Below are 14213 nucleotides of genomic sequence, written 5' to 3'. Positions count from 1 at the left end.
AGCTGCACTGCAGCAGTTTGTCAGGCAGAAAACCAATCCTATAAGTGGCTGCTGGGAGAACCCCATCCCATCTACCACCTGCTGATACTGTGGGAATAGAAGACGAACGACATGGCCATAAATCAGCAAACTCCCAGAGGAAAGTGATAAGGCTCCAAAAAGACAGGCAGTGGACAGTGTCCCTGCAAACCTATACTATCTGTCCATCCGTCCACCTGCATATCTTGACATATTTTATAATATCACTTACTCCCCATCTGAATTTTTCCTGCATTCTCTCTTGAAGTGCCTCACTACCAATCAATAAACTGGTGCTGCCAAGCCTCAGGTGGATCTATTGAATCCTTGAGTCCTCTGTCTGCTTTTCCTGTTAAATAACTTTGTCACTTTGCTAAAACCTCAGCCTCTCTGCAGGGGACAGATTAGTTTGCTTGATCACGCAGCAGCAGGCTCCCTGGTGCTCAGCCGTGGATTTTTCTCGTTTGCCTTTTCCTCTTATAAGAAACAGGATGTTTGCACCAACGTAAAATCCATGAATCTGCACAAAAGTCATGAACAAATATTTTACCGAAAGTATACTTTTTGTCCTCGGGATTGATCAGACTATTATTTCAATACTGGTATTCAGAAATAGATGTGTTCATTCACTGGAACAAAGTCACCTTAAGTTTTAAATATGTCAATGGGAGCGATTTGATCGTCCCAGACAGATCTCAACAATATCTTTTCAATCTTTGACATTTCTGAATATTCTTGGATTTGGCTCCATCAGCCCGCCCCTCAATGTGACCATCTGGAGGGGGGAAAAAATGTTAAGGTAATGAGCCGATCTGGCGTGCCGAACTTAAATGATAGAGAGAGAGTATAATTTTGAAGGCTCTCTCTCCGCGGTTACTTTGGTGAAGGCTCAACAAGGCTTAACGGAAATGTGGTTCCGATATCTGCTGCCAGCAGACACTGGCAGCGGGACCCGACTAACTGGCTGCTTCATGCCTCCAACAGGCTCTCCGACCAGAAACGTCCAAATTAAAAGAGTTTTCCACTAATTTGCGTGGATATCCTGTTCCACTCAACCTGACTTAATGGCTGATAGTAACAGAAAATCATCCTCTTCCCTCCAAATAATTTGAGATTGCACACAGAAATCATAGGTCGTAATATTGCTTTATTTGAGTGTATTATTAAAGCCTTTTGGAAGTCGGCTCTTATTCCTGAGCCACATGATGTGCCTCACTTCAGAGTTCTCGCGGAAATCCCATCAATACTGTACACGTTGTTGTTGTTGTGTGTTGCAGCTGGTGCGTGACAATTCAGACCTTCGCTGTGAGCTTCCGAAACTGGAGAAACGTCTTCGCTCTACAGCCGAGCGAGTCAAGGCGCTGGAGGGTGCGCTGAAGGAGGCGAAGGAGGGCGCCATGCAGGACCGCTGCCGCTACCAACAGGAAGTGGAGCGGATCAAAGACGTCATGAGGGCCCGAAACCCCTTCCGCCGGCCCCATGCTGCACAGATCGGTAACACAAACACCTCATCGGCAGATTTAGACCTTTTTTTAAAACGACTGGGCAGCCATAACGAGCCGCTATATATGTTGTTTCAGTAGAATTTATGTAATCAGATCATGATAAGTATCTTCTAATCTGTAGGTGGGCAGTGATCCATTGCATCAATCCATTAAAATCTGATCTGTGGATATTATTCCAGAGTTATTCCCACACGGCTGTTGAGGACATCGATTGTTTTCTTGTAATCCTCACAACTCAGTCCACAATTGGATCACACACAGACACACAAATGCACACACACACACACACACACACACACACAAGTCACTTCTACAACCCCTTCTGTTTTTCTCACTCGCACAAGTGCAATCATCACATCAATTTATCCTGTGCAGCTCGACAGCCTCACAAAGCTCTGACTCATCATCCAAATTTGATCAAATTTTTCTCTAACCAGCTCGTCTCAGATACCTGCCGGAGGAACTGGAGTCCTCTGAACATTTAAAGATACATAGCAGCTATTGTAGGAGCCGTTTTTTTCAAATGAAATTCAAGAAATGAAAAACGTTAATCCTCTCAAATCCTCTTCGTCACGTGTTTGGTTCCGCAAGTGAACGGCCGTGTGTATCTGGCAGAAACATTCCCTCTACTTGACATCTGAAGGTTGGGCCCTGCATTGCACTGTGTGGGGGGGGAATTAGTCATCCGCCTCATGTCTCTGTTGTGGCTCCTCACAGGCAACACCCCTTGTTGGATTTTCCTCCCTCCACTCGCTGCTCTGAAATTGACTTCCTTCCCCCTCGGCAGATCGCCATCATTACAGCCACTGCATGAGTGAGCTGCTGTCTGATGGAGCTCTATGCACCAATCATGTTTCATATTCAGGACCGGAATCTAAACGAATTCACCAGGTCGCCATAGATTCTGAGAATTAAACATTTATGACAGTTAGTTGGAAGATTTCTCATGCGAGGATTTACACAATATGCACGTTTCTTTTGAGGGAAAAACAGTTGATTAGAGAAGCAGTGTAATCAATTCTTCACTGGTTAAGCCGAAGATAATTACTCTCCCACGAATATATGAATTCTTTGAAATAAATGAGACACGCCGGCTGTTGTGAGAAAATGAGCTATTGATCTGAGAGTATTTATAGAACCATTTGTTTCAGGATCATTCCAAAGCTCCTGTGACGTTCTGCTGTTTGTTAACAGGTTCTCAGTATTAAACGTGTTGTGTTGTTTAATGCCACAGTGGACAAGCATTAGATAAACAAATATGATGTATTTGTCTTTTCTGGATCAATGAATCGATCAATTCTCTGTAACCGTTTACAGCCAAGCCGGTGCGCCCGGGTCACTACCCACTCTGCTCTCCCAGCAACCCCTTCTTCATCCGAGGCTACAGCGAACACCCCGCCGCCTTCTGCAACGCCGTTTTCCACAACAGCAACAACCACCAGGCGGCGGCGTCCGCGGCTCCTGCAACGCCAAAGAGCGAGGCCCGGTTACCGGAGGCCGACTCCAACAGGAACAGCCCGGTCAAACATCCCGAACCCCAAATCAACGAGGCACACGACAGCGACGCTCAGAACAACACGTGAGTAAACATGTGGCAGAGTTCAGGAGTAGGGTTGCAAAGGGGCGGAAAGTTTCCGGTAAATTTCCGGAAACTTTCCAGAAACTTACCATGGGAAGTTAAGCTCGGGAATTTTGGGAATTTTGAAAAAAAAAAAATATGCAAATTAAAGGCTGAGCAATAAAAACATCATTCAAAACTCTATTTTAAAGATGTATGGAATGAAGCACACGCTGCACGTTGAGTTTCAACCCTCCACTGTGCATTCTTCCATCACATGCACAGATAATTCCCAGCATCCTGCACACTACAGCAGGGCTGTTGAGACCTGCTGTAGTGTGCAGGACTAGTCAGGTAAGTTTATATTATCACAGACAATTCCAATTGTTTGGCTAACTATTTATATCTCTGGCATTGCATTAGTGTTTTTTTACAAACTTTTTTCTCATCTTATTCTACAGAACAATGCCACGTGCACTATCTCATGTGTGGAGACATTTCACCCCATCCAATGTAGAAGGAGAGGCTGTGTACATTTGCAAATACTGTGCAAAGACCTATGTTAAGAATGACACAACGATGCAGAAGCATATAGTCAAGTGCCCAAAGTTTCCTCAGGGCTCAAATCAGCCTATGACACAACAAAATGTTTATATTTATGTCTGTATATCACAAGGTAAATACAGTTAGTATAAATTACCCACAAAATTTCCAGTTTCTTCCCGTGAATTCCCGTATATTCCCGTTAATTCCTGTTAATTCCCATGGAAAGTTTCCAACTTTGAATATTCCCGGAATCTTGCAACCCTATTCAGGAGTACATCTTGATAAAAGGTTCACTTACTGGCTTTTCTTCTTGCTTTCAATCACACCCCCACACTTTCTTGACTGGAAAAATGATTAAGCAATTGAAATTGGGCAAAACATTTTAACTCAAGGTTTTTTTATAAGGTCTACTGGCAAATTCTTCCCTGTGGTTCCAACCACTTTCTTGAGCTTGAGGATAATGGTTTGACAAAATAATCACAAATTATTTACTTTTTCCAAGGTTTTCAACCGCAGTTGACAAGACAAATATCCGTTCATCAGACCACAACTTTAAGCAAAGGTTTAAATTGTAATTGATTTATTGGACGTCGAGGAGGATAAATGGACGTAGGGGGAAGGGATTGAGATGAGCTTGTGTCTGATGGCGATCGGGCAGAGGGAGAGCCATTGTGAGGGGGGGTCCGCTTCAGGCTTCCTAACCACCTCAGCTTATTAGGAGCCCTACAGCCAGGACTTAGAATGAGACGTGCATGAGGTATGGACCAAAAATGAATAACAAAGGATGAGGGAAATGATGAAAAAGGGATGTGGGTAGGGATGAGCAGAAAGAGGGGAATGAGGTAGAGGGGTGGACGGATGAAGGGATGTGGTTAGGAAGGGTGGGTCAAGAACTCTGAGACAAACAGGGCGTGATGGGTTAACCTGGTAAATTTTGGCTTGACAGGAGATCAGAGGTGCGGTTGAGGCGTGACCCTGCTCCTGAACATAAGTGAACTTCATCTAATGAAAGAGTCCAGAGGAAATCTAAAGCTATAGGCGCTAAAAAGTAGAGACCAATTGATCAAACTGTTATTTCTAGGATCAAGAAAGAACTTAAGTTTATTCTATCAACGCCTACAAATACACTGTGTCCTGCATTATAATGCCCTTCCTTCGAAGACCTTAATCATTCAACTTGTTCTATAATCTATTTGAACTTTAGCCCCTATTTTGTTTTCGCTTTTTTAAAACACAAACTTATTTAGTTTAATATAAATCCTTCAAGGTTTTGAACCAGAGATGTTGCAGCGACACTGACACAAGCGCTGGTTTGTGTTGTTTGCAGACTTCCAGCTGAAGCAACGAGCCAAGCTGCCAACAACACCGCGGAGATGCTGGACTCAGAAAACGGTGAGGTCCTGTTGAAACAGTGAGAGATGTTGTGATTACAATCAGCCGGTGAATCCACTCGTTTCTTTGTGATTTCCATTATTCCATCAAACCAGCCATTCTGTGTGAATGTTATTTAATGTTACTGGTTGTTAAACTGGTTCCCAGTGATTCTCCTGGCGTCATGACAACAGTTCTGTCTGCTGTTGTTTTTCTTTTCTTCACATCTCCACTCATCTTTGTGCACTAGACTTTTAGTTGAGGCATTTTGAGTGTTTTTCTGAGCCACTGGTGAATTGGATAAAGTGTCCTTAGATTAACGGGAGATGGCCATGCATTAAAATTCTACAAACGCTCAGATCTCTATGGAATACAGCTGCTGTTTAAGGCTTCTGTGTGTGTGTGTGTGTGTGTGTGTGTGTGTGTGTGTGTGTGTGTGTGTGTGTGTGTGTGTGTGTGTGTGTGTGTGTGTGTGTCTCATCAGCTCCAGACCCTGGAGATAGATTAGGCCTGCAGTGTCATTACTCAGCCAGACAGACAAGTAGCCAAGCAGACAGGCTGAGTGCCCACCTCTGCCTCTGCCCCAACTATGGCAGTTGTAGAGTTGTGTAACAACACCGCACCTCTTTGATTCTCCGGGAATATCAATAAAAGTCCAACGCAGGGTCCGAGCCAATATGTCAATCTGCAGCAACATCACCAGCCTCGTAGTAAATATGATCGAGGGCGGCACGTTTGTTTCCCACAACGCTCATCAAGCCGACAGGGGAGAGAAGACACGCCCGTTTGTCTTTTTCATAAAACAAACTCAACACTGGCAGATATCTGAAGATTTGTTATCACTAAAGATAGAACTAGAACTCTGCAATAGAAATAGTCCGCCAGTGCCTACATTTGTATTCTGCATACTGTGATATATTATATGATATGTATATTTTCAAATGCATAATGTTTAAGCTAAGATATGAAGTAAATACAAAAATTAGGTTTTAAATAATGTCTTTCATCAAATTTAGCTGACTAAACTCGCAACACACCGGTCCAAAAGATTTTTAAATATATAAAACAAGAACTTAATATTTTCTAAACACTTCAGAAGCTATTTGAATTATGTGATATATTTAGTTTTCTTGAGATGTGCCCATTATCTTTGCTCCTGTCACACAACTCTCTGGTGAAACCACACAATATCAGCACGTTGTCCATGTAACAAAAAGTAACAGTTTCATCACAAGCAGACAACTTGATGAGGCGGCGACTTTGGCCTTCTGCTGCAAATAGAAAAGGATGTGAATACAACAATTTCCTGCAGCCAATTAGGGGTCTGCCTGCAGGAAGTTTAGTTTTTACAGGGTTAAATTCCACTCTTTCCATGGGTACTTTTTCCCAAATTGGACATTTTGGAATTGAACTGCTTATACAGTTTTCTCTACCGTCCAATGAAGTTAAACTACTTTGTTGCATGAATTTCAATAAGAGCTTAAGGGAAAGTGTAAAACTCAAAGGCAGTTACCTCTCTATTCATATTTCCTACTCTTTGGTCATTTCTCCACCGACGAGATTAAGCTCTGCAGCCTTAAAGCAGGAGGTCAAGCATGAGCTCCCTTGATAGTGGCAAACTCATGAAACCCAACCTGAATTAAGTGGAGTTCCCTCCATGAATAATAATGAATAAATCCATTCAGAGTTTGCTTTTCATTTGCTGGCGATTGAGTCATAATCAAACTCCACTGGTGTGTCTGGGTGTCACATAAAAAGGCTGAGTGAATATTTTGCAGCATGAATCCCTGTCAGAGAGAAAGTCTTGGAGGATTGGGGAAGTTCAGTCGGCGCCAGAAGTAGGAAGGATTTTGATTCAGCACATGACACAAAATAATTCAGTTTATGAGGTTTTTACAGAATGTGCCACAGCGATGTCTCCACAAATAGAGACATCCCAGGGAACCAATTTTCCATTTAAGTGCTGTTCTGCTGCACTATCGATCTGACTGTAATTGTGAAGAGTTCCGTGCTTTGCAAAGGAAGCTCTCTTTCTGTTTGTGACCATTTGCGGTTCTTTGCTCTTTATGTGGTTAGGTGCAATCGTGGTAGAGGTGAGACTTGGATCATCCGAGAAATAACAGCGTTTGTCACTTGTTTAGTGTAAAATGAAATGACCCGTGTTTACATTCTGCTCCCAAGTCGCACAGATTATGACCTCAGAGCAGAGATCACATGTTCACCGAGCGGGAAATGAGCTGAATTTATGTCCTCTTGTAAATTGTCCCATGTCACTCTCCAATTTATACCACCCACGTCATTGACTATCAACGATCTCTCACTCACCTCATCCATGTGCGGGAAGTGAAGACACACATTTCCCCCGTGTCCTTGCTCTGACTAATGAGGTCAGATCAATAAAACGCTCACATGCTCTGGGTTGGAAAGCTGTGACAAACACCAGATTCAGTCATTTATGTTCGAGCAGCTGCTTGTATCCAAAGTCGTTTGACTTAATTGTCTTTGGCCGTTTTTAATGAATCCCACAGGTATGAGTCTGTGATAAACCCACTCCCCAGCCCCCCCTCATATACACACCACCCACCCCCCCACTGTGGACCTGCCTGCCTCCTCACGCACACCTCTCTCTGTCCACAGGAAACACCACCGATATCAATGACAACAGGTAAGACTGGACTGCATCAACACTCGCTGCTATTTGCTGCTGTTTCACTGCAGAAGTTCACGTCGTCATATCATCGTCATGCCGACACCTCCAGAGAGTAGGATTCTTTTCAGCTGTTATGTTCAAACCTTCTGTATTAGACTCGATAGTTTGAGTTAAACTGAAGGTCCTGAAAGGTTTTCTTTAGGTTTTATATGAGATCTTTTACATTTATATAAAAGCCAACACTTGTTTTCCATGTTAAGATGTAGCGGAGATATGAAATCACAGTCTCTGCTGGTAGATGCTGCCTCCTAATGCTTCAGTCTCTTGAAGCATTAGTTTCGGTTCAAGATGCTAATGTTAGCACAACATACAGTGGTTATATTTATATAACCTTTAATTCATAGTTGATCAGCTGTAGATTATTGCCAGAGGTGATTAACTCAACACCTCTGGAACTGTATCTGGGATGATTGTCAGTTATGGGCAATGAACAGGTCACTGCCACATTCGACCCACGTGCACTGATCCCTCTTGAGTTTGACGAATAAGTTCCTGTAACATCACTGACTCGCCTCCCTCACTGCTCTGTCTCTCTGCTCCATCACTGCCCCCTTGTTGCTATCACTGCCACTGCTGCTGTTCCTGCTGCTGCTGCTGCTGCTCCTGTTCCTGCTGCTGCTACTCCTGCCGCTGCTGATGACGCTGCGGCCCCCTGTGATTCTGGCGTGTAGGGGTAGCTTGAGTCTGAATGTGAATTCTGTGTCCAGAACTGACGTCTGCGACAATCAGGACCCAGCCAAACTCTACAGCCTGCAACAGGAGGCCTCTGCCAGCTAATAGTCCTGAGCAGGTAAGAAGGCAGAAAATCACAGGAACACCCAGATGAGACTGTGATTTATTTGCTTCAGAACCCAGTTGCATGAATCACTGGTCGGGAATGAGACGATTAAGCAATGTCACAGTCAACAAATTAACAAACAGCGCCTCACTCCACTGAATCTACCCACAATAGTTAAGTAAAACCACCGGAAAAATCAGCTTTTTATACAGATTCAAACAGATAAATTCTTGGAAAAGCTGAAGTAGAAACAGCTATTACATCTTCTGCTCGTTAAGGTGCTCGTTTCACATACAAATGGGTTTAAAGATGATTTCAATTCAAAAGCAGTTTGCAGGCACAGCTTGCATGATAACATCAACCCTCACACCACTGAGGACTGAAAACTGCAGATACATTCGTGAGACCTTGTGGATACTAATGTCAAGTTTTTAGAAGGAGATCAAATTGATGTTGCAAAATGAAGCTTGAAATTTGAAACAGGCATTAAATAAAACAGTTAAACCCTGGTAGCGTTTCTTCAGTCTGTCCTGGAGCTGTTATTCAGACAACCTTGACAAATTATACAATCCTTGAAAGTTCCAAGTCTCATGATTAAATCATTTTAAGATCTACATATCACATGACAGTTGTTCAGACATGTGGCTACGGCTCCACATATTTTCCACAGACCTACTTTGTCCCCCCATGTATCTTAAGCTGTTTTCAGACATGAACTCTGTACACTGTCTGTACAATGTGGTGTTTCATGGAGTTTCACATATGAAGAACACAGCAGGAGATTCGATCACAACAATAAGGCGTTCAGCATGAAGGAGGCTCGGCGCTACGTATTAATTCTGCTGCAGAGATCATGTGTTTTTGTTAACAACACAAACTGCCGTCTGCCCATAACACGGAAAACTCTAGAATATTGTTGTCTTTCCAAGTTGACGTCTCTGTCGATGTCTTCTATATGTATGGCTCCAGAGATTGTCTGGAGCCTCCGTCTCAGACTTTTGGGCTCTGACCCGCAGCCCCTCTGGATGATGTTCGTGTTCTGTCTGATATCAGCTTTATTCTTCATATTCTGACTCCTTGGTTGTAAGGAGTTATCTTTTAAATGGTACCAAGGTTACGCCGGTAGCCAGAAGAAATGAAGAACAGTGACCTTATTATTTCGATTATTGGATTATTTTCAGTCCTGTAAAACCAATCAGAGAAGCCTGGTCCCAGGTTAAAGCCAGAAGCTGACCCGGTCTCGAGAAACATTATTATGACTCTGTCTGGGCTCGGGGAGTTTACCGCGGTAAATCTGCCAGCAGCCGGGGTAAAAGAGCATTTTTACATTTTATTTTCTGCTGGGGCCTCCGACACTAAAAATACACTGAGTCTGGGACACTTTTCATAGAAGTACTTTCAAAACACAGCGTCCGTGTCACATCGGGTCAGTGGGGGCAGGGGGAGGAGATTAGTGTGTAAATCCTATCCAGGAGTTAAATATTATATAATATAGAATATTGCTTCTGAGCACGAGGGGGATTGTTTTGGATTTTACTCTCGCCCACTCTCATGGGGTTATTTTTTTTGGTTGTCTGTTTTTGTGTATTAATGTTCTCCTCAAGTTATTTTTCAACATGCTGATAATAAAACCCTGGAGCTGGTCTGCAGGCTGAAAACCACATTATACGTTTTTTTACGATAAAACGTAAAAGTTTAATCTAACTTATTTCTGGGTCTTTAAGACGTTGTAGAGTTTTTCTGTGAAGCAAATGTAGGTTTTGCAAAGTGCTGCCGGATTTTCCATCCTGTCAAGTCTAAATTTGGCCCCCGAGTGCTTCACGCAGTTCCCGAACACAACTGCCTCTCAGCGTCGACACCAGGAGTAAAACGACTTGAGACGTGTTCCTTCTGGCGATGTTAGCATGACTCACCGGCTGCTGTCTCCTCTTCTCTCTCTCTCTCCCTGTTTCCCTCAAAAGTGTCTGACTGTGGTTCTTACTCTGTTTCTCTCCGTCTCATTTTCTCTCTCTCTCTCTCTCTCTCTCCAGGTGGATGTGTTTTCCGGGGCCCCCTCTGTAAATCTGCATGCAGCCAATCCCAGTCCTCCCAGACTCCCTTTCCTCTCCCATCCTCAGCCTCTGTAAACAGCCCTCTATCTCCTGTTCCCCCCCCTTTTCCTCCCTCTTGCTTGTTCCTCTACCGCCCGTCCTCCTTTCTGTGCTATGATGTGGGGGGTGTATGTGAGTATCAGTCTGACAAACACTGCATCTCAAAATCCTGACCTGGCAGCTTACACCCTTATAACTGCTGCACCCTTTCTCCCTTGACAAAAGGGACTTTGAATGGAAAGGGGGGGGGAAGACAAGGTGCAGCGCTGTGGGTGACCACTAGGCAGTGCCGTTTGTCTCAACGATGCAGTCTCAGTGGACGTCAAACAGTAGATGATACATGAAACTGAAATTAAGTCTGGATGGATCAGAAGAGTGAACCACTTGTAATGATACTTTTAACTGTGCATGTCGATGTTGGTCTTCAGCTTTTCTGGGAAAATACACAAAAGAAGAAGAAAGCTCGTGAAGCAACATGATTGTGAAATGTTTTCGTCTAAAACACCAGAACAGAAGAGTGTGTGGGAGTTAGTGCAATTGAAATATACACCTTTAACGTTGGTTTGTTAAAAAAAATAAAAAATTGGAGCCTCACATATCTTCGCCAAGGCCAAACAATCGTTATTATTTAGAAGACATAACAAAAGAACGGTTAAAGAAAAGGAAACAAAATCCTGGGTCCACAACTTAATCCGCAACCACATCAAAAGATCATGTGTTTTTTCCAGACCCAAGTTTGGTGGAAATAGGTTCAGTAGTTTTTATGTCACATGTCGGCCACTGTTGCCACATAGAATGTAACTGAACTACTATACACTCAAACTAGCAGCAGAAAATGCAACCCAGCAATTAAAGACAACAATTTGTTTTTATTTTATTACCCTTGCAGGATATTTAACATGTCAATATTCTATATTATCATGTTTTCACCAATTAGAATAACTAACAGGAGTATTAATCCAAATAACACCCAGAAGCCCTCGTGAATCTTGATGCTTGAGCTTGTGACACTGGCACCTTGAACAGGAAGAACCACCGCGCTACTGAAGAATTAGGTTGGAGGGTCGCTAAAAATAATCATCTATTGCACTTCTGCAGAGGGAATCCCTCACATGTGGCTCTCTCTGAGGTTTCTACCTTCTTTTTACCCTGTTAAAATGTTTTTGTTTTTTTTTAGTTTTTCCTTTCTCTTGTTGAGGGTTAAGGGCAGAGGATGTCACACCTTGTTAAAGCCCGATGAGAAAAATTGTGATTTGTGAATATGGGCTTTACAAATAAAATCCGATTGGTTGATTGAAATAGTGAGGGGCGAAGATCTGTCGCCACGGCACGTCTGGTACTTGTCACTTGCTTTAACTTGAATGACACGTAACTCGATCTGAATCACAGGTAAAAAAAACACTCTCATCTTTTTAGGAGGCTGAACGTGTTCAATTGTCATTGAGAAAAAAAAAGAATCCTGCTTGGGATCATTTGTGAGATATTCAGCCATTTTCATTTCATACAAGAGCAAAGAAAAAGTGTGTAGCAACTATTTTTATACCGCTAGTTCTAGTTTCAAAGACAATATAATATATTATTTATCGTCTGCTCTATTTTAAGTGTTATTTATTTATTTGCTCCTTGCTATTTATTTATGGCAGTTAAAATGAAGCGTATGTATTTGTTTTGACGTATTAATGTGTTTCCTGTGATGCAGAATGATAAAATGGGTTCACGTGTGCAGCTGCTGTTCCGAATTAATTAATGACGATTCTTTAAGATGCAAGTCAGACTGAAACCAAAGCCCTGATTGTATAGTGAGTCATTTAAAGTGGAACTTGTTCTGTAACATAGTGTATATGAGCTCAGCAGGAGACGTGAACCGAGGGTTACTGTAGGTTATCAAGCTTATCCCACTCCCACACACACTCCCACACACACACACTGTGTCTGACCTTTGACCCCAAAATACAGTTTTATTACATATCCTGTATTACTTGGTTGTTGTCCAGGTTATTTGAGCAGATAAAGTTAAAATGACTCACACACTGACAGTCTGTTGCTCTCGGTCGACCTCCTGATCAACCAGTCAGGATGAGGTGGACCAGGGTGTGTGTGTGTGTGTGTTTGCGTGTGTGTGACAGAGCAATAGAGAGACTTAACAATACGGACGAGTGTTGCTCACAATTGAATACAGGGACAAAGCACATTGGGGAGATACAAATTTGCCTTGAGGGACCTTGATATAAATTACACCGTAATAAGAACTTTTTGAATTACTTGGTAATTTAGTAGTATGTGTCCTTTTACAAAAACTGTATCATGACAACTTAAATGTAAAATAAGATTATATGAGTGTGTTGATTAGCACACCACACGGCACTTTATTCCAAATGTTATGGTTATTGTTTCATTCATTTCATTGCCCAAAGTATATTTTAATAGTTTATATATTATAAATAATAATAGTTAACATTGACATCTTTTTTTTGCTTAATAATGTGAATCAACTATGAGAATGAATTTCTCTGAGATTAAAACAAATTGTTTCATACACAATCATACATATTGTTCCAATGTAAGTTTCTATAAAAAATAAATTCAGTAATTTATAAAATACTTAAGTAATTTATTCAAGCTCCCTCTTAAATGCAAAATTGTGATCCCTTCATACTGTTACATTGATGCCCCGTATGTGCAATATTAAGTGTGGGCTGACATTTAAAGCGGAACTAACAAGCCCTCTGTTATGATGAGACTGAGGCTCATTATAAATGCATGAAGCACTTTATCATATTTTTTTCCTAATTCTCTCTCTTTTTGTTCGTCTTCTTCCCCCTTTACTCTGAGTATCTCCTCCTGCAGCTGTCAGACTTTCTAAAGGGTAAAAAAAAAAGGTCATTCAACTTTATCATTGAAGTCGACTTTAAATGACAAAGGAACCACCACTTGAACGTGAATGGACTTTTTGTTTTGGTCCAGTGAAGAAACCAGTCATGTGTTATGGTTGTATACTGAGCTGTAAACGTTTGAATGATTGTCCAGTTTATTTTCAGTCCGATTGTTATGTTTGTCTGACAGTAATTGTAACCAGTGTAAAAAAACAATACTCTGGCGAGGTCAGTAATTGTGATACTGTAGCCGAACATATGCAGTAATAGAAATATGATGAGAATGTCCGAGCGTTTAAAAAAGACAGACGCAAAGTGTTTGTGTTTGTGCGTGCGTTGGTTGGTTTCCAGTGTGTGATCTAGTGCATGCAGTACTCTCCTGTAGCTGCTGAGAAACAGAACTGTTATCTCATACCAACTTTCAATAAAGATGAAACTGTGTACATATCATTATGACACCGTCTTGTTTTTACTTTCATACTTTAAAAATCCCTTTTAACAGGCTCATAAAACTTCTGCGTGAATAGGCACCCTAATGTTGTCAGTAAATCCAGATCATAGACTTTATATAAAAGATGGACGACATGACAGCTCCCAAAAGTGAAGCCAAAGTGTTTCAATCGCCCCCCAGTGGCTTGTGGCAGTATTGGTCATAGACCCTGCCTCCTTTATGTTAGTGGATGGGACATGGAGCAAAGCAAAACATCAAAGTACACGTAAAATAACTTGATGATTTGATTAAATGTATTGAATGTATTCATTTA

At 42.0% G+C, this 14213-nt stretch overlaps 1 protein-coding gene across 2 annotated transcripts in view; it reads left to right on the top strand.

Annotated features, from left to right (window-relative positions):
* The window catches only part of kif5ab (kinesin family member 5A, b), a 58191-nt gene extending 49706 nt beyond the window's left edge, over nt 1-8485 (top strand). The window contains exons 24-28 of one of the 2 annotated variants that reach the window (XM_061070200.1): nt 1296-1512; nt 2841-3102; nt 4955-5019; nt 7636-7663; nt 8386-8485. In XM_061070200.1, the coding sequence (XP_060926183.1) occupies nt 1296-1512; nt 2841-3102; nt 4955-5019; nt 7636-7663; nt 8386-8485 (672 nt within the window). Of the gene's footprint in view, nt 1-1295; nt 1513-2840; nt 3103-4932; nt 5020-7635; nt 7664-8385 lie in introns of both variants that reach the window. The other variant, XM_061070199.1, reaches the window with a different exon arrangement.
* The last annotated feature ends 5728 nt before the right edge of the window (nt 8486-14213 follow it).

Source organism: Limanda limanda, chromosome 4 (genome assembly GCF_963576545.1).
Source record: "Limanda limanda chromosome 4, fLimLim1.1, whole genome shotgun sequence".
In the NCBI taxonomy this organism is placed as follows: Eukaryota; Metazoa; Chordata; class Actinopteri; order Pleuronectiformes; family Pleuronectidae; genus Limanda; species Limanda limanda.
The sequence above is the reverse complement of the archived record's forward strand: the minus strand, read 5'-3'. Positions and strand labels throughout refer to the sequence as shown.